The following is a 21,130-nucleotide window of genomic DNA, read 5'->3' as shown; positions in this document are numbered from 1 at the left end:
ACAAACATTGTATTAAGGCATACAAATGTATCTATTTGCTCTAGGAAATTTGTTTTCTACAACAATCAAAACTACTTTGACATTTGAGATATTAAGGTCCATGTTCCTCAATCCAATACCATCAACTCTATTGTATATTTTCCTTAAATTAGCAAGCATACAATCTATTTCCTCATATTAATTTCTCACATTTCTAAATTACTTGCTGAAGACCAAAAATCTGGTCTACACTGTTTGGCATATGGTGATAGCCTACATAGTTGGGTTGAAAATATATAAACTATGATGTTGTGACTTTAAGATGTTAATTGGCCAATTGGTGTGTAAGTGTTCTCATGGCCATAAGAGGGAGCTAGGAACACAGCTTCTTTCTCTCTGAATTCACTGCTCTCTCTACTATTACTGTTTTGCTGTACTGTTGGTTTACTACTGTGATAAACCTGAACTGTGTATTGACCTCTGGACCGGTAAGAAGACTTTGTACTTGGAATACTCCTTGGACTGTTACTAATGTGTATGACCTGGACTGTTAATTTTTGACCATGCATTTTTGTTTTTACACCACCTCAAAAAGTAAAATACTTTCTGTTTTCACACCTCAGTGTACTCTTGTGGTTACTGTGTGGCTCTTACTGCTCTCAGTACCCTTCCTTGTCTGTGCAACTCCTTGGTAGCACAAGGAGAACTCTGCACAACAATTCCTAACATACACATCCCCTGTTCAGCATAAAGCCCCACAGCATTTTCCAAATTTTGCTGGTTACCTTGTGCACTATTTCAATAAGAATTTTGCCAAACACATTGCCAGACATACTTAACAAAGTAACTCTAATAGATTTTGCAATCACTTTGACTACTTTCTATTTATGTATGGGAATAATAATGGCATTATTTCAAGTCAGGCAGAAGTATAGATTTCATATACATTAAAAAGCTTGCTCATTAACAAATCACACCTACTTTTTATTATTTCCCCAGATACACTGCCTATACTTGCACCCGTTTTTCAACATTCTCCAGAATTTTATTTCCATCAAAATTACTCTGTGTTTTGCTGCATTTATTAACTATTCTTGCTCTTTTAAAATTGCATTATGTTCAGCTCTTTTTCTGCCTATACATATCTTTCATTCCAATTTTTTGAGCAATGACTTTTTGTATGTATTTTTCTCACTCACTTTTCCTCACTTTTCCTCCAACCATTCTTTTTCATGTCTCCCATCAACATTGTATCTTACACTTTTGTGATACTCTGTAATATATTTCCTTTTCACTCTGTTTCAACCAGATTTGTCAATGCTTTTCCATAGTTTTTCCATAGTTTCATATATTGGCTAATACTTTTTCCATATATTTTCTCTTCTTGCATTCATTTTACTTTCACTCTATTTTCTTTCACTTCTTTCCCTTGTCCCTTGCCACCCAATTTCCCCTTTGATGCTACCAAAAAAATAGTCTGTCCCACAACAAGACTTTTTTACTTTCTTTGTTTCTCTTTTTCATCACAAACATTCATTTGGGTTTATATTCATTTCTTTGCCACATGTATAGATTTAACCTTAAAGTATGTGTTTTAAACAAGCAGACCTTTTTCTATGGAAACTTTATTTATTTATTTATATTTCATGTTTCTAGACTGCCCATCTCCCTCAAGGAAATGCTTATCACTCACTATTCTAATCCATTCTTGGGTCTTCAAATGGTTCATTACATTTTTCAGTATTCTTTTATCTGTTCTAAATCGTCCTTTTGTCACCTTGTAGAAATATTTTTCCCCTGGATTACATGCAATTAGAATTTTGCACATTTTTCTCCCAAAATCATAAATAGTTCTTCCACTACAGAATTTATTAGAGCCTAATATAGTTATTACCAATTTATGATTCGTAGGTATGTAGCCACCCATGATAATTTACACAATGCACATTTATAATTTGGACATGCACTGTCGTCCTTTCATTTATATGTTTGCCTTTACTTCTCTGAATGTTCTAATCACCCTCAAAGATCAGGCCACATTCATTCATATATATTATTTTCTTCTTATTCTTTAATTTCACAAATACGTAGCTTTGTTTTGTTTTTTTGTTTCTTGTTTAATGTTTTGTTTTTAATTTTTTCCTTTTTTTGTATTTCTTCTCTCTCATTCCAAACTGCAATCTTCTACATGCCATGATTATCACCAGATGAGCCATAGATGTTGACCTCTGCTTCCTATTATTGATCAAGGTGAAGGTATCAACCAGCTTACCAGCCTTAATTGTACTTTTCCCACATGTAATATTCCCTGCTGATGGTGAGGGTGGTGCTATGCAATTCTAGCTCATTTTGATAAATGTCCCACAACCGGAGTCCTGTTTTACTCCAAAAAACATGCTCATGCTATTCTATAAATGACTCTCTAATCTAAAGTACACTTTGTAAGCCAATAACTGTTTCCACATCCTATCAACTCAGGGGTATATGCAGTATACTGGCACATTCTCAGGACAAGAAACATAAAATTTTAATGTTTAATGTTATACTTGTACTAAAATATTAACAGCGTGACTTATGCCATTCTTTAGAAGTATTTGTCACTGTTCCATGGAACACAATGCTAGGTAATTGTACATGGAATATTTCTACTGTGTTTGGCAATATGCCATTCATATTTTTAGTTATTGTTTATATCACTTTTCAAAACATAAAAGTTGTTTGCATTTTGAAGGCATACATTAGAAGGGAGAAAAATCTCACATTAATGCAAAAGAGATGCTAAGTACTGAAATGTTTTGCAACAGCCCACTCAACTTGACTGATCTCCAGATGTGTGGATTTCAGCTCTCCAAATCCCAGACAGCACTGCTGTCTCTGAAATTCTAGAAATGTAAATACAATACCCATATTTAAAAGGGCCCCACGCTGGGAAAAGTTGTTCTAAAACAGATTTTTAATTTTAATAGCTAAAAGATTGTGGAATAGTTTTCTCTTCATCTTTGACTTTGTCATAACTTATCTACATTTTGATGCTTCAGAAAGTAGGAAAGCTATATCAGTGTAATAGAGAATAGGCACCAGACAAAGCCCATTAGATTCTTATTTTTTTGAGGCAGGTTCATAATATAATATAATTAATTAAAACCTTCATTCTGACTATATATAAAACACTCTGTAGAGAAATGAACAGGTTTGGACATACCATTAAACTATGAACAGGTTAATGAACAGATTAATTAAATTAAACTATAATTTAAATCATGCTTAAAGTGTCAACACTTATTTCTTCATTCTGCTTCCCTTCTCTCCATCTCATATGAGTGCTTGAAGGCTCTCCAGGGATCTGCACACACAGGCAGCTTTGCTAGCTGTCCCAGCATGTGCGAATGGCAAATACCTGGTCTATGAGACTATGCAGTAGGCTGGATCAGATATTACTTAAGGTTCTCTCTGTTATTCTATGTTCTGACATGTTTCACTACAGTACCAGCATTCAAACTTTAGTCTACTTTCATATATGTTTGTGTATGGCCCTGCACACTGCAGAGGATTGACGCTCTGCTCTTAAGGCACACACTTTAATATGTCCTAAAATCTCTTATTTTCCAGAGAATAAACTAGTAACTTTCATTCCATTGTAGCTTCCTGCTTGACCAATCTTCTCTGTCTTTTTGTCTTTTCCTACTATAGGCACACTAGTCAACGGATACATGCCATAGAATGGCTTGCTAGGAATGAGCAATTCTGTCAATCATTTGTATTTACACATTACTTTTCTCACCAACCACAATTTATATTAGGCCGCACTGTATAGGAAACAAAAAAGCTATATTCTTTGAATATTCAGGTTTCCCAAAGTAGGCACATTTTGCAAGCAATATTTTGCATAGGGAAATACATTCTTGTGCCTATCTTTCTCAAATATATTTTTATTTTATTTATTTATTTTAATCCCATTTATATCCCACCCTTCTCCGAAGACTCAGGGCAGCTTACAATTTAAAGCACAAATCAATGTGCTTAGCAATAGCCTTCATTCTATGTATATGCCTGCTTATTAGGGCTTTCGCCCCCCCCCCAAGCGGCATTATTACAAAGTCAGCTTATTGCCCCCAACAATCTGGGTCCTCATTTTACCTACCTCGGAAGGATGGAAGGCTGAGTCAACCTTGAGCCTGGTGGGATGCGAACCTGCACTAATTGCAGGCAGCTGGTGTTACTTAAGGAGGCATTAGCCCACTGCTCCACCAAGGCTCATACCTTGAAACAGGGACGTATTTGGTTAGTTATTTGATGATGACCATGAGACATGGAATAATACGGTAATTTAAAAAGTCCTGAAAGAAGATTCTTGCAAAATGACTTCCATACTGTTGCCAATAAAACTATAGAAACATATCCTGTAAATCTTTCAATTCACAGGCATTAACTATAAGTGTATTTTCCCCAAAGCCTACATTTTTGTACATAAAAGCTATGAAATTATGAGTTACGAATTACGTCGGAAACTTTTGAGCAATGCAGGTCTTGGAATTCAGGCTTTTTCTATAGACTTGTGAAGTCCAAAATGGACATTTAAATTACTTATTCACTCATCTTTACAATTCACCCACTAGTATTGCATAGTATTATAGTCAAGTAATGTTGGGGCAAGTTTTATTATTTGCTGCTAGCTTGGTTTTTCTGGAGCTAATTAGGCTAGGAACAGATTGATGTGGCTTCTCCTGATTTTGTTTTCACATACTTCCTCTTTAGCTTCCCACCTTTTTTCTTGCAAATTCTTAAATAAAGCCGTGTCTTGAATAGAAACATAAATCCTCTAAAGTAGTTCTGGGGTCTCTTTGGAAGCAAATGCATATGTCAGCCATGCAATGCATACATTTACTAACAATGAGATTGCTGAGCTCCAGGTGGTTCCCAAGCTTTGTGGAGTTGAAAAGAAGCAAAATGTGTTGCTCTAGTATTAATCTTTCAGTAGAAGAAAAGGAAACAGAAATATGTTAAGCAAGCACTATTGTTTCTCTGGAAGTTCTGAACAAAATCCCAAGCCAAGGATTCTTCTACTGCTTTTGACTTGAAGGAGCAGCTTTGATCTCTTGAGTGTAATTGTTATAGATCAGCATTGATGCATAAATCCTGGAAAATATTTGGAACCCAGACAGTTTACTACAAAAGTTGAAAGAAGTCACATTAGCCTTGCCAAACAGAAAACATGGGATAGTTAGTTAATAGTACAAAATGCACAGTGACTAGTCATGTAAGGATGTTGGTAAGACTCTTTAACATTCCTGGGGAAAGGAAGAGAGACATAATTCTGATTTATTCAAATTCTGCTCTCTGAATAACATTGCAACCAAATACAAATAGCCCCAAATAAGGGTAGTGCATTAAACCTCATCTCCTCCATCCATGTAAACACAACATTAATACTGAAGAAATAATAAAAAAATTAAATATCCAGTGTTGGGTTGCACGTCTATGTGTTAATGTTCCTTGTTCAAGATTCTCACTCATACTTACTTCTACATACAATAATGGGAGTGAATTGAATTGATTCACCTCCAAGCAAAGACCATCAAGATTTTCCCATTCTTTTCTCCCCCACCAATACACCATTTCATTTCGTTTTAGTTTAACAACACTTGATTGAATTAGTTCCCCAAAGTCTGTAATTCTGTGGTTCCACTCTCCTGCTTAGTAATGATGTCCACTCACACCAAATGTAATGTGAAGTGGAAGAGCTATTGGACTGATTTTCCCCAATCACCTGAGTTTATTAATTTATTAAATATTAATCCTTCCTTCCCAATACTTTAGATTCCAATTTGATCTGTGTGGCAAAGAAATACTTCGAAAAACCCTATAAAATGGAAGTAAAATTGAATGTGATAGATATCTTCCCAGATCAGTAAAAGTACAGATCTTCTTGGGGGAATGGCTAGATACAGGGATACATCTGAGGTGTGAAAGGATGTGATCTAGTTTGGAGAAAAAAAAGGATATGAACCGAGCAGGTGACAGTGGTGGGGAGTTGGAGAAGAGTCCATCTTGCTGCATAAAAGCAATGACTGAGTGATGCCACAGAAGTGCATACACAATGCTGTGAATATTCAGAATATAATATATCACAAGTTCCATTGGTTAGATGTAATTCCCATTCATCTGACAGGGGAAGTCTGGTTCAGCTTACTTTATAGTGTTCTCTGTGGTTAGACAAAAGTTGTGTGACATAGGCAAATTCCTTTAATAAGGAGAAGTAGGGGGCTGTTTCTGTTCATTTAATTCACAGGATAATAATCTGAAGATCTTCCTTTACATTTCTTTTTTTTTTTAAAAAAACTGTGATATTATTAAATAGTAACATGAAAGCCTATATTCCAAAGAAGATCTGTGTGCAATTTTAAGAATAAAGATCTGTTTTACACAGTTACTGCCACCCTGTGTGCTGCCAACAGATGTGGGTAGTGCTGTCCGCCAACCCCATACATTTTCTATCCACCTCTTGGTCAATCAAGCCAAAGTTTTGTAAGGGGTGAATGAGTGGTGCTTTTGAGCAATGTCCAGAGACAACTTGTTCCAAAGCTGTACTGTTAGAACTGTTTGATATGGTTTAAAAACAAAGCAAAACCAAAAACAACCAACAGTGTCCCACAATTTAAGAACGGGGTCCACACACATGAAACGGCTCCTCTTTTCAGGTTGCTTTCCATTAAGAGTTTAGTGGTGCTAGCTGTTGTTCTCAGCCGTGAGATATTTCAATGCAGCAAAGCCATAGCGGCGTGACATATCCTGCTGGAACTCTTCTTTGAGGGTCTTGAGACAAATACGGTACTGCTTGTTGGAACGAAATTTGGTGATGTCGAAGCTGGGCGCATGTGGCATGTGGATCATATAGGCATTGGGAAGCACCGTGAATTCATATTCCTGAGGAAGACAGTCACAGTAAGAGTGAGCAAGAAGATCAATGTGTCATAATTCTTGTATACCAATAGAAGAGAACAAGTGTAGCTCAGGGTTGAACTGTGGGGTCCTTGGTACTCTCTGAGCTTGGTTGTTTTCTTGTAGACAATTCATTACCCAATCTCATCAGTGCTATTTAGTTGGGTAATGAAACATCTGCAAGGAAACCATCAAGCTCAGAGAGCACCAAGGACCTCACATTTTCTTTTGTTCTGTCTCCTCTCCCCATAGCCTTAAGCATTGAAAAAACTGGAAAACAGCAAGTGTAAGTCAAATATTGGCGCTTATAAAATGAATGTCTGCAAATAAAAATCTTTTCTTAATCCCAGTGTAAATATATCTCCCCTCCCAGCCTGCCCCTTTTCTTTTGTTAACTTGAATAAAATTGAATATGGCATCTGCTTGCTAAGCATGTGTATAGTCAGGTTTTGTAACCCCCATATGTGAAAAAAAACGTGGTCAGTATTTACTCATGTTTGCTGATGTTTCTAGATCATGACTAAGACTGGCAAAGGAAAAAAGTTGAACAGTTGTATTAGAGGGGGAGGAAAGGACCCTTAAACTATGTTTAAATCACCTTTGGAGCAGTTACAATTTTGCAAGGCAAATAGGAGTCTAATAAGTGAGCACTCTTGTGGTGAAATTTCAGAGAACCAGCACCTTATCAACTACATTAAATGCATAAAATGTTGAATCTTGGGATTTATCATCTGAAAGTCTGCTTGCATCTGCTACAGAGCAGCAATCCAGAACAGCTTAAGCAATTCTCAAGAAGCTTTTCTTTACAGTGAGATGAAACTCCCTATTAATCACTCTGCATTTATTGCAGGGTTCTGGTAAAAATGAAAGCCTTTGATTAGCAATCCTTCAGTTTTTGAATGACATGTTGATAATACAGATACATATAAAGTCAATGTTAGATTCAACTTCTAGCTGGGCTAAGAGAATTTTGCAGCTTTGTTTTTAACCTTCTGCCTCAAAGCAATGATCTTTTACTGACATCAAAGCCTTTCTCTGCTGCCCTTTCATCCTTCCTCAGTTATGTTGCTATTTCAATTTTGCCAAGAGCAGTTGTTTCTCTTCATTGCTTACATATTTTTACAGTAAAAATAGAGCCCACTGTGGTATCGTTACTATGATAAATTTGAGGAGTAAAAGGAGAAAGAAATGTCAAGCCATGGATGCACCCATCAAGACACCATGAATTGAGCTTGATTAACTCAGGAGTATCCAACCTTGGAAACTGTGGACTTCGACTCCCAGATACTTCTTGGATTTTGTACAAAGCTGAAGAAACCTGTTTTATGTATTTAGCATTCTTTGCCAACTTCAGCTCATTCTATGCTTTAGCCTTTCTGACATTCTATGTACAAAGATACTGTTATGAATTGTCCTATTGCCCCCTTGAGAAACATTTGCCTGATTTAAAATAGTAAGTGCTCCTTGAGAGGTAATCCAAAGAGTGAGCTGTATCTTTCCACCTGCTCTGGCAAACTGTTTTGTAGAGAAGCAAAGAGCTAATTGGAGGGCAGACCTAATTTAAGATGCCAGTTGCAAATTTAGAGATGCTGGTTAGCAGCACGGTACAGCTTATTGTTACCCATCTTTTGGCAAACTGATTACTGAATGGGGGAATGATCCAACTGGGTGTTATTTGGCACAAAAACATTTTTTCATGAGACATAGTTTTTTTATGGTCTTTCACTCTTGTCTCTTGGAATTAATTTGGAACACCAAATGTTTATACAGAAGCCTGAAGCCCATTATGTATGAACATTGCAAAAAACAAAATAAAACAACCCCACTCTGCAGTGGGAAGAATCCTGGCTATGTCATTATACTATATTCCAACCAAATGGAACTGAATTACAGGCTAATTCAGCTCACTGCTAGGAGTTTGATGCTCACTGGCTCAAGGTTTACTCAGCCTTCCATCCTTCTGAGTTTCATAAAATGAGGATTCAGATTCTGTAAAGTTTTTACAGAGTGGCGTTAAGCACTGTGAAGCAGTATGTAAGTGCTATTGCTATTGCTGTTACCCAGAACTAGGAAGAATAGGCTGGTTGGCTGTGCTAGCTAGGAGTTACGGGACCTGTTGATTAGGAAAACTATTGTTTTCTGCTTCCTGCTAATAGTATCAATCATTTTTTCAAAAGCAAAGATTACAACTCTTTCATGAATGAAGGTGAAATACAGTATCTGTCCCAGGATGAAGTTGCAGAATCCAATCTGGCTCAGTCACCGGGACCAGAGGTTTAGTTTTCTGAGTTTTTGGACTCGTGCTGGAACACATCTTCAGGGAACTTCTCTCTGGCAGAGTCTATCTAGCACAGATTGGATCCTGTACAACTCTTCCTTATTAGTGAATCTGAACAAGAGTGTACTCCCACATTTCTGATGCAATAAGAAACAAACTTTCTAAAGCATCCTATAAAAGCAGTAACTTTTATATTTTAAAAAAATGGAAAACAAATTGCTACAACTAAATTTCTACTTCTCACCTGTGCATCCAATTCCATAATGTGTGCAACTTTATTCCAACCAAATCCAACAAACCTTCGGTCATATTCCGGACAATCCTGCCTTACCACAACATATGGCTCAAAATCTGCTTCCCATTCAACTCTATATGGTGTGGTGGCTGTTCGCCACTTGGCAAAATTGGTTGGTGCATGCCCTTTTGTCCATACGTGATACCTGGAAAACATATGGTTTGGAAGAATCATTGATGGAAGTAAGACTTAGAAACAATCCATGTGGAGATCTGTTGAGAGTACAGTTTGGTTCACTTCTCTTCTCTTTCACCTCTTGGTTTGTTCACTTGACAAGAAGTGAATGAAACTTCTTGACAACACTGCTGATACATAGCATCTGAAGAAAGTATCTTCCAACTTTTGCATGAGCCTCAAAGCAGGGCAAACGAGCAGCTCGGCCATGTGGCTTTGGTCTTAGGAAAAGATACTGTGCTACTTCAGGATGCAGCTTTGAGAATCTCAAAGATGTCAGATTTTCAGTGGGCATTACCATCCAGGCTTACATTGACTTTGGGGGAAAAAAAATGAAAAATGAAATTTTCTATAACTACAGATTGATAATCTAAGCCAGGGGTGTCAAACTCAATTTCATTGAGGGCCGCATCAGCATTGCGATTGCCCTCAAGGGGCCGGGTGTTTATGGCCAGGGTGAGCGTGGCCTACTGGGTGGGTGTGGCTAGAGTGTGTATGGCCTACTGGGTGGGCATGGCCAGCTCTACATCGTTCGCATCAAGGTTGCCTATGGGGGCCTGGGCTGGAGTGGGACAGATCTGAGGGTCTCTGGCAGAAGGAGGGTCTCTGGGCCAGGGCCAAGGCAGTGGGGGCCGTTCCCTCACTGTTTCCAGGATGGCTTCGCGGGCCACATGAAACCACTTTGCGGGCCGGATCTGGCCCCCGGGCCTTGTGTTTGACATGTCTGATCTAAGCAAAGAAATCATGACTGATGAAGAAACAGTAACTACAGCAGTTCTGGACTGTGACATTTAATTGCTAAGATTGTAAAAAATGGTACTTTGAGAAGATGTTGAAATGCAGATAAATGCTTTGCAAATGAGCTCAGCCACCATTCACAGTTATAATTTTTTTCTTTTTAATTTAGTACTTTGTTTTCAAGGCAAGCAGAAATTTGTGAAGGTGTTTCTGTTATCATGGCCGAAATTTAGATCAATACAGGCATTAAATAAAAGCCTAGGCAAATACTATCAGTGCCATCAAAGCTATCATTTTGTTGCCATGTGCCATCTATACAATTTCATCTAGACAATCAATTCAATTTACAGGAAAGGATCCTTTTATAATTTGTTAATTTTACCTATGTCACTGCCAGGCCTATCCAAGCACATCTACTATTCTTCATTTAAGACAATGATCAATACTTTTCTTTTGCATTCATTTATTTATATATCAAATTTATATGGCCACCTATCTTTGGGCATTGTACAACAAAATTATACATAGTAAATATATAATAAATAAGTCATTATTAGAAAAATCTTTAAAAAAACAAGGCATAGGAGAAAATAGATTGTGCTCACTGTGCCATTCCTGAATGATATCGGCTACTGCCACACACATCTATCAATTAAACCAGGACACTATTACATCACTTGTTTATATAGTATACCATATTCCAATGTTTACTTTAAAACCCAGTACAGACAGACTTGATATTGTATCTAGATTTAATTTAAACATCAAAGACCTCCATGAAAATCTTGAAAATATTCAACTTGAAATTTTGACCTGACTTAACTTTATAATCTAAAGGATCCTATGGTTATGCTCACAGAGAAAGCATATGTGGGATAAGAACATGGCTGGAAGGGACCTTGGAAGTATTCCAATCCAACCCACTGCCTTATACCGGCGGGCCCCAACCTTTTGGGCACCATGGACTGGTTCAGCATTGCCAGGTTCCACACATGTGTGGATGGGGCTTTGTTTGCTCATGTGGCCCGAGGGTTGGGGATCCCTGCCTTATACCATCCCAGACAAATGGACGTCCAAACTTTTCATGAAAATCTCCAGTGATGGAGCACCTACAACTCCAGGAAGCAAGCTTTTCATTAATTGTTTTCATTGCCAGGAAATTTTTCCTTAGGTCCAGGTTGGATCTTTCTTTAATGATATTCCATCCATTGCTTTGCCTTCCCTTGAGTGCTATGAAAAATGAGTCACACTCTTTTTTATAGCTGCCCCCCAAGTATTGGAAGATAGCTATTGTATTACCCCTCATCCTGCTCTTCGATAGGCTAAACGTACCTAGTTAGATTAACTGTTCCTCATATGGCTTAGCTTCTAGTCCTGTTATCATCTTTGTTGCTCTTCTAGGGTCTCAAGTTCATTTCTGTATTGTGGTAGCCAGAATTGGACAAAATATTCCAAGTGTGACCTCACTAGGGCGGTACAGAACGGTGCTAACATTTCTGTTGATGCAGCCCACTCTGGCTATACTTAAGTGGTAAGTATGAGCCAGTAGTGTTGTCCACTAGGAAACTTAGATGTCTCTCATAGTTACTACTGTTAAGCCAGGTACTGCTTGTTCTATACCTGTGCATTTGGTTATTCCTGCCTAAGTGCAAGACCTTACTTTTCTCACCACTGAACAGCAACTTATTACATAGGGTCCAATGCTTCCAAATCATTCAAAAAGGAAATATTTCTATTCTATTTCTTCAGAAATAGGATAAAAATCGAATCAAAAATACATTTCAAGAATAGTTACTGTAATATTCCTTTTAGTGAAATCAGAGGATAAAGGAGATGTTTGTATTTATTCTTTATTTGGGATATTTATTATTTCTTTGAGGTACAAGAAGAAATGGTAAGAAGAATAGTCCTACTGGGTATTAGGTAAAGCCAAGGCCTATATGCTCATAGTTCTGTTTTTTGTTTCTTACAGTGGCCCTCAAGTTGTCTTTGAGGTGATAGATATACGTCCTTCTTCCATTCTTCCACTATAATTGGCTTTTGGAAGCATGCTGTCTGCAGTTTGAAGGTAATGTTAATCATAACTTTGATAATATCTGAATATCTGAAGAGAAAATGAGAATGCATTCCTATAGACCTGTAGAATCTTTGAGAGGCCAAAATGCCCAAACATGGTTCTACAATGAATCTGGGAAGACTTTATTAATCTATCAATATATATTTGCTGCCTGTTCTAGCATTACGTAAGTTTCTATTCTACCAAGTTCTTCAGCACAGAGCTGCAATTAATATTTTTTTTCTTTATTAATTGTAGTTCTGTGCCGAAAAACTTTGTAGAATAGAAACACACACACACACACACACACACACACACACACACACACACATAATAGCAGCATTCATTTTGTTAAGTCTTTTTTTTCCAGAATGAACCACAGTGAACCAAATAAGTTAAGAGAGAATTGCTAATTTTGTTTTGTTTTTATTTTATTTTGACTCAATGTAATTGCATTCAAATTTGTTGACATGGACAGGTCATTGGTCAATATACATTAGTGCAATACAGAAAATTTTACTTGGATAAGAGACTATATAATGTGACTTTCTTTCTCTAAAATTCCCTGAATAATCAGAGAAAAAGTAATTGCACTGTATTTGGAAGTAGGTTCAGAGCAGCAGCAATTAACATAGTCTGAAACCTTAGTGGAGCAAAATTTTATTTTTTCTATAGACAAAGAAATCTCCAGACCTTTAATATAAAACCCTTGAGACACATCTACAATGAAGCCATCCATTATTCTCCATTACAAAGCTCTCATACTCAAAATATCGAGGCCACTACAAAATTTGCTGGAAGAGAAATAAAAGGAAGACATTTACCATAGAAAACTAATTTATATGTCTCATATGCCCAAAAGGAAAAAAGTTAACCATTTTAGAAAACAGGAGACCAAATAAAAAAAAAAATAAAAAGTTTGGAATGCTACAGGAATGATCAGGAATCATTGTCATGCAACTTTCCCCTATTAATTTGGCTTGCAATAGTTACTAACAATTTATTAAAACCACCCTGAAAACCAAGGTAGAAATGGTTGGTTGGTGGACATGGGCTGTGAGAAGATTGGAACGATCAGATGGACTAGCTATAAGGAGAAATACTGATCATTCAGAAGCTCTGTCTCTTTTGTGATGTCTTGTTCTTTATGCAAAAGAAACAAAAACCAAAAAACCCAAACCCCAGTGTAAAAATAAATTCCACGCCTGTGGAAAATTTGATTGATGAAGCAGAAAATGGAAATGAACATTTACATGATCTTATTTTCCAGTAGATTTTTCTTTTAACTGGGGAAGGAACAGTTGTTTTCTTAATTAATAAATCTTTGCAATTACTTCCACAGATTACAAAATGATACTGGTAGAGGCTTCCGGTGGCGACGCGACGCTGAAGACAGCCATCTCCGGGCTGTCCGCTCCGCGGCTTTGTTGAATTGCTGAAAACAGCGCCGATCAGCTGTTTTTGGTGATTCGGAAGCCCCCTCCCTGGGAGAAGAGGAGGGGGTGAGGCCCCAGGTAGGGGTTGAGCTCTCCGGGGCCGCCTGAGCTTTAAGTTTGGGCGGCTGAAGGATCGAGCCCCCCCAAAGCCTGGGTTTGCTCCGGGCTGCGCAGCACCTCTGCTCCGTGTTTTTTGGAGCAGAGCCAAGCGTTAGCAACCACCCCTGCCAGAAGGAAAGACTCTCGAGTGTGAAGACGCAGGCAGAGCGGTACAGGAGGTCAAGGTGAAGTGGACTTTTACTCTCTAGTTCAATGGACTTTATGGCTCTTAAAAGTGAAAGTGCGTAAGTGAAAGTGGGGGAAGATGGCGACTAAAACTTCCAAAGTTCTCCGGAGTGCGGGGGCTTCCCCGGTGCAACAGACCTCGTTGCAAGCTTTGCTTCCTCCTGCACCTGCTCCGGCATTGACGCTTAAGGATTTACAGGATGCCTTTGAAAAGCATTCACAATTAATGTCGGATATGATGGATGAAAAGATGGAAAAGCTGGAGGAGAAACTGGAGGAGAAGATGGAAGAGAAGTTTAGAGCAATGAGGGCAGACATCTTGCCTGCAATTGAAGGTGTGGCCGTATGTGTTCAATGTTTGGATGAAAAAATGGAGGATCTTAGTCAAAAGAATTCCATATTAGAAGCAAAAGTATTAGAGAATGAAAATACAATGGATAAAATGGATGGAGACTTGACCCTCGTCCAGTACCATCAGATGGAGTTTGCTATCAGAATCAGAGGCTTAAAAGAGAATCCTAAAGAAGATTTAAAGCAGTTGGTCTCTGAGGCTTTGGAAGCAGTACTGGGTCAGTCAGCAGCTGAAATTGAGGGAAGTATAGATAAAATCTTTCGTGTGAACTCATGGATTGCAAGGCAGAGGAAATTACCTAGAGATGTGGTGGTTTACTTTACAAAGAGAGCAATTAGAGATGAAGTTATCCAAGTTGCTTATGATACTAAGCTTGTGGTTGCTGAGCAAGAAGTTTTGGTTTTAAAAGAGATTCCTCCAAAAATTTTAAGGAGAAGGAAAGATTTTGCCTTTTTGGCACAGGAACTTAAGAAATGTGACATCAAGTTTAGATGGGAGATTCCAGTGGGCATGGTGGTGATGCATGAAGGCAAAGAGACACCGTTTGGTCACAGTGACGCAGGCACGTGATTTTTACAGTAAAGTTTTAAAAGCAACCCCTCTACCACTTTTGGAATCTGTAAAGGGAAATGGTGAGGGAAAGCCTCAAGATGCTGAAGGAATACAGACAGAGGAGAATGGTACTGGAGGGGATCAAATTACAGTTTCATCGGCAGCTGCTAGAGAGCAGAGGATGACGCGTGCCGCTTTAGGACGAGTGAGACAAGAGCAAGAGCAAGATCAGCAGAAAGTTATGGAACCTCCAAGGCGTACTTATAGCGAAGCTGTGGGAGGGGCGCGGCCTAAGGAAGTTAAAGGGGTCCTGGCAGACGTGCTCCAGAAGCTTCGGGATGCCAAGAATGGCGACTAAGTTCCTAACCTGGAATGTTAATGGATTAAACTCACCACAGAAGAGAAAGAAAGTGTTTCAATATTTAAAACAATTTAAGACTGATGTTATCTGCTTGCAAGAAACGCATATTAGGGTTATGGACCAAAAGTACTTGTTGAATTCAAGGTTGGGTACGCAATTTATTGCTTCTGCAATGAATAAGAAAAATGGAGTGGTTATTTATGTTAAGAATACTCTGACAGCGGAACTAATTGAAGTAGATAAACAAGGAAGATATGTTATGATAGATTTGCTGTTAGAAGGCAAAAAAACGCTTTTAGTTGGACTGTATGCTCCTAATCAACAACAAGCTGACTTTTATAGTTCACTACATATAAAGATTACCCAGTTGGATTATAAATCTTTTATTTTTATGGGAGATTGGAATGGTGTCTTGGATGTACAGCTGGATAAATCTGGTTTTTTTAAACATGCCCTGAGTCATGCTAGATTGCCTAAATCGTTTTTTGAAATGAAGGATGATCTGGAACTGCGAGACATTTGGCGAGAAATACACTTACATGAAAAGGATTATACTTTTTTCTCTGATAGACACCAATCTTTCTCTAGGATTGATTTTATATTATTGACTAATGATTTTTTTTCTAGGATTAAGAAGATAAAGATTTGCGCAAGAACTATATCTGACCATAGTCCAGTCTGGTTAGAGATCAACAAGGATAATAGAGATAGGCGCTCCTGGCGCGTAAATGAGAATTTGTTTAGAAATCAGAGAAATGTGGAAGAATGCAAAAGGCAGATGAAGGACTTTTTTGAAATTAATATGAACAAGGATACTTCTATGGACATGGTTTGGGATGCTAGCAAAGCCTATATGAGAGGGGTGTTAATATATATGAATAATAAATACAGACGTAATTTGGAAGTTAGGAGGAAAGAACTGGAGAATGAAATTAGGGAAAAAGAAAAGGCCCTAATTTTGAATCGATCGGATGTGAAGATTAAAGAGGTTATTAATTTGCTAAGAGGACAATTTGATAAGTTGATGGCTGATCAGGTGGCAACTAACTTACGGTTTGCTAGGCATAATACTTTTTGCAATGCCAATAAACCAGGTAGGTGGTTAGCTTACAGGTTAAGGAAAAAACAAAGGGCTTCTAACATAGATAAAATTGAACATAAAGGCAAGGTTGTGTTTCAACAGGATCTTATTAAGGAAGCCTTTGTGGACTTTTATTCCAAATTATATGTTAAGGATAAGATTAATGAAACAGATATTGATGTATATTTGAAGAATGCTAGCATCCCGGTTCTTACACAAGAACAAAAGGAAGAGATTAATCAATTGATAACAGAAGAAGAAATTCTTTTAGCAATTAAGCAATTGAAGGTGGACAAAGCGCCAGGCACGGACGGACTGACTGCGGTCTATTACAAAAATCTACAATTGGAATTGATAAAGCCATTAAGGGAATTGTTTCAGACAATTCAGAGGGGAGGAAGGGTGCCTCCGTCTTGGAGAACTGCTTTTATTTCCTTGATTCCGAAGGAAGATCAGGATGTTACCCAAGTAAGAAACTACAGACCAATATCACTTTTAAATACAGTCTACAAGATATTTGCTAAGGTTTTAGCTAATAGATTGATGAGGGTTTTGCAACAGATGATTCATGGAGATCAAACTGGGTTTATTAGTGGTAGACAAATGAAAAACAATGTGAGGCATATAGTTGATGTGGTGGAGTTTTTGGAAAGGAACAACCAGATCCCTGCGGCGTTAATCTTTCTAGATGCTGAAAAAGCTTTTGATCAACTGGATTGGCAATTTCTGATGAAAGTTCTAGATAAAATGAATTTTGGGGATAAATTTTTACAACCAATTAGGGCATTATATCAAAAGCAAACTGCCCGAATAACAGTAAATAATAGTCTGACTGAAGTATGCAATATTGAGAAGGGCACAAGACAAGGGTGTCCGTTATCACCTTTATTATTTGTTTTAACATTGGAGATATTATTGATAAAAATACGGAATTCGGAAAAAATTAAGGGTATTCAAATTAGAGATCAGGATTATAGATTGAGGGCGTTTGCAGACGATCTGGTTGTTACGGTGACCCAGCCAGAAAACTCTGTTGTGGACCTGATGGAGATAATAATGCAATATGGGAAGGTTTCTGGATTTAAGGTTAATGTACAAAAAACAAAAATTTTAGCCAAAAACATGACAGTATCGCAAAAGGCCCTTTTAGAAGGATTAACTGGATTTGAGATTGTTAAAAGGGTTAAATATCTGGGGGTGTATTTGTCACCCTCAAATGCAAAGTTATATAAAAATAATTATGAAAAGTTATGGGGAAAAATTCAAAAAGAATTGGAGAGCTGGGAAAAATTGCAATTGTCTTTACTGGGAAGAATTGCAGCAGTGAAAATGAATGTCCTGCCTAAATTTTTATTTTTATTCCAAATGATACCGATTCTTAAAAAAGACTCTAATCTGGAAGAATGGCAACGGGGTATCAATAAATTTGTATGGGCAGGGAAAAGGCCACGAGTTAAACTTAAGATTATGCAGGATATGCGTGAAAGAGGTGGTCTTAAAATGCCTAACCTTAAATTATATTATGAAGCTGCTGCGTTGTCAGGAATAAGTGATTGGATTAATTTGACACAAGGGAGATTATTAAATCTTGAGGGCCACGATTTGTTATTTGGCTGGCATGCATATTTGTTGTATGATAAGAAGGTAGATAATGTGTTTAAAGTGCATATTTTAAGACAGGCATTGTTGAGAGTTTGGAAGAAGTATAGACATAAGTTAGACTACAAGATGCCGTTGTGGGCAATCCCGAAACATGCAATAGAAAACATAAATGTTGGCTTCAAACATGATGTAACTACGTACAAGGAGATCTTAAGTTTGGAGAGGAACGTCTGGTGTTTGAAGCCGTACAATCTTTTGCGAGATGAGAAGATCGTTCAAACTTGGTTTCAATATGGTCAATTACGTGCCAGGTGGAAAGAAGACCAGAAAATTGGTTTCTCAATGACTGATGAAAATCTGGTAAAGCAAATTAGAAACCAGGGTCCAGCACATATCAAATGGATTTATCTTGCATTGATAGATATTGATTCAGAAATAGAACTTGTTAAAGACTGTATGATAAAATGGGCTCAGAATATTAAAGAAGTTATTACAATGGTCACGTGGGAAAAGATTTGGGTGAGGAACGTAAAATTTACGCAAGCCCAAAACCTAAGAGAGAACTTTTATAAAATGTTTTATAGATGGCATTTAGATCCCAAAAAGCTTGCAAGTATGTATCCGGACTATCAACCTAAATGTTGGAGATGTGGTGGCGAAGATGCAATGTATTTTCATATATGGTGGACCTGCAAAAAGGTTAAGGCTTTTTGGATAAAAATTTGGTGGAATATGCAGAAGATCTTCAAGCAAAGGATAAAGTTTTGTCCGCAATTGTTTTTATTGGGCATAATTACAGATGCTACTGTTGTGGACATTAAGTTGATGTTGAATTTAATCACAGCAGCAAGACTCTTAATAGGTCAATATTGGAAAAAGGAGGAACTGCCGACTATAGAAGAATGGACTCTAAAAGTTTCTGACCTGGCGGAAATGGCAAAGATTTCGGCTTATTTGAAAGATCATTCGCAAGAACGTTATATTATGGAGTGGAAAAAGTGGATTGATTATATCCAGAACAAATATGGGACTAAAAAGTTTCATCTAGTATTTGAATAAGTTTTCTTTTCTTTTCTTTCCTTTTTTATGTAATATTAGTACTGCTTGTAGTCATTTTATATGAGCTACAGTGCGATAGACTTAATAGTTTATTGTTGTTAGTATATGGATGTTTATGATTGTTCTATGTTTTTATACCTTGTACTTAGCTCTGGGAAGTCGGGGGGGAGGGGGGAATGGGGGGGAGGGATAGGGAGGGTTAGGTAGGGGTGGGTGGAGGGAGAGGGGGGGATTGTTAAAGATAAAAAGTACTGTAAAACTTTTCAATAAAAAAAATGATACTGGTAGAATTTATTTTAAAGGGGGTAGAGTTTATTTCTTTATAAACAAACACATCAATTCTCCTTTCTTCTGCTTTAACTTGTTCAAACTGGATTGAATGGGCATAATTAATTAAGCACTAAGGCCAAGCAATCAGAGGAGGAGGCTCAAACAAATTCTACCCTTTTGGAATCAATATTTCAGACAGCAGTTTTGCTAGCTAGATCAGATGCAATATTATCCTAAAACAAGAGGCATGTGGTATTGCAAGGACCTGGAAAGACAGATTGCCATTTTGATACGATCTTCAGCACCTGGGTTCCAGACATGTATGCCAGCACAGGACTGGTTACCAAGAGCAAAAATACAGCTAAAGTTTACTAGCTCATTATTATGAATGTGATGAATTGAATGGACACGGATGAACAAGCTGAAATGAAACACGAACACAATAGAGTTGCTGAATCCAGAAACAGGACATTCAGGATTTAGGAAATACTATTTCTACATGGGATTATAATCTTCCTTAAGGATCAGCTTTATAGTCTGAGATTCCTCATGGATTCTGTAAAGATTTATATGTTGGTAAACTCAATAATTACTTTGTAGTAGATAGTTGCTGAAAACTGTTCAGAAACTGCAGCTGTCTAAAAATGCAATCTGGCTGCATGATTCTGAAAGATTCCATATAACATTCATATAATCATATAATCAGTTTGACTGGGCACTGGTTGTTTTCTGGAGCCAATTCAAGGGTTTCATTATAACATATAAAAACTTACAGTACATGACTTTGACCCAAACTGATTATAACTGAATAACAGAGTTGGAAGAGATCTTGGAGGTCTTCTAGTCCAAGTCCCTGCTGAAGCAGGAAACGTATAACATTTCAGACAAATGGTTGTCCAACCTTTTCTTGAAAACCTCCAGTATTGGAGCACCCACAACTTCTGGAGACAAGTAGATAACAGGGAATCTGTGATATGTTTCATCATAGGTTAATGATCAATTCTCCTTTTTCCATGATGAGACTCAGGTTTTGAAACACAATTTAAAAAAATAAATAAAGGAGACCCTGCGGATATTACTCCACTAGTCATTGCCAACTATGGAGGCAGTGCTCATCTGTTTCAAGGCCATTGAGCCAACACTGTCTGAAGACATTTCTGCGGTCATGTGGCCAGCATGACATCATGAAGCACTGTTACCTTTCCACCAAAGTGGTACCTGTTAATCTACTTGCATTTGCATGCTTTTGAATTGCTAGGTTGGCAGATGGGGGATGAGGGCAGGAGTTCACCCCGTTGTGTGGCACTGAACCTGGGCTGCTGGCTTTCTAACTTTTTTTAAAAACACATTGCATTGTTATAAATTGAAACTTGTTCTTTGTTTATGAAGAACCAAAAACACATTGAAGTCTTGTACTATTAAATATTTTATTGTTAAAGGATAATTGTTTTAGTTCTTGGTGTTCTATAACTCATTTTAAATGATGTTTTTATAATTAGTTTTATTGTATTTTTTTAAGTCACTTTGACCTATGAAGAGAGGGGATGACATCATAAACACACAGATTCATACCCCCTTACATCCCTGGGAAAGGGGGAGCAGATGGAAGATTTTCAGAAGATGTAAATCAACTTCCCACCTGGTTCCACAGCAATCTTATCTTAGAGATTTCT

The 21,130-nt window shown here is 37.5% G+C and overlaps 1 protein-coding gene across 3 annotated transcripts in view; it reads right to left on the bottom strand.

Moving 5' to 3' along the window:
* Nucleotides 1-5,237: 5,237 nt before the first annotated feature.
* The window catches only part of LARGE1 (LARGE xylosyl- and glucuronyltransferase 1), a 385,917-nt gene continuing 370,024 nt past the window's right edge, over nucleotides 5,238-21,130 (bottom strand). For all 3 annotated transcript variants that reach the window (XM_081331422.1, XM_081331421.1, XM_081331423.1), the window contains 2 exons: nucleotides 9,441-9,636; nucleotides 5,238-6,903 (listed from right to left, as the gene is read on the bottom strand). In XM_081331422.1, coding sequence (XP_081187548.1) covers nucleotides 6,706-6,903; nucleotides 9,441-9,636 — 394 coding nt within the window. In that variant the 3' untranslated portion in view covers nucleotides 5,238-6,705. The remainder of the gene's footprint in view (nucleotides 6,904-9,440; nucleotides 9,637-21,130) is intronic.

This window comes from Vipera berus, assembly GCF_964194415.1.
Source record: "Vipera berus genome assembly, chromosome: 6".
Classification (NCBI taxonomy): domain Eukaryota; kingdom Metazoa; phylum Chordata; class Lepidosauria; order Squamata; family Viperidae; genus Vipera; species Vipera berus.
Note: the sequence above shows the minus strand (reverse complement) of the source record. Positions and strands in the feature narration are given on the sequence as shown.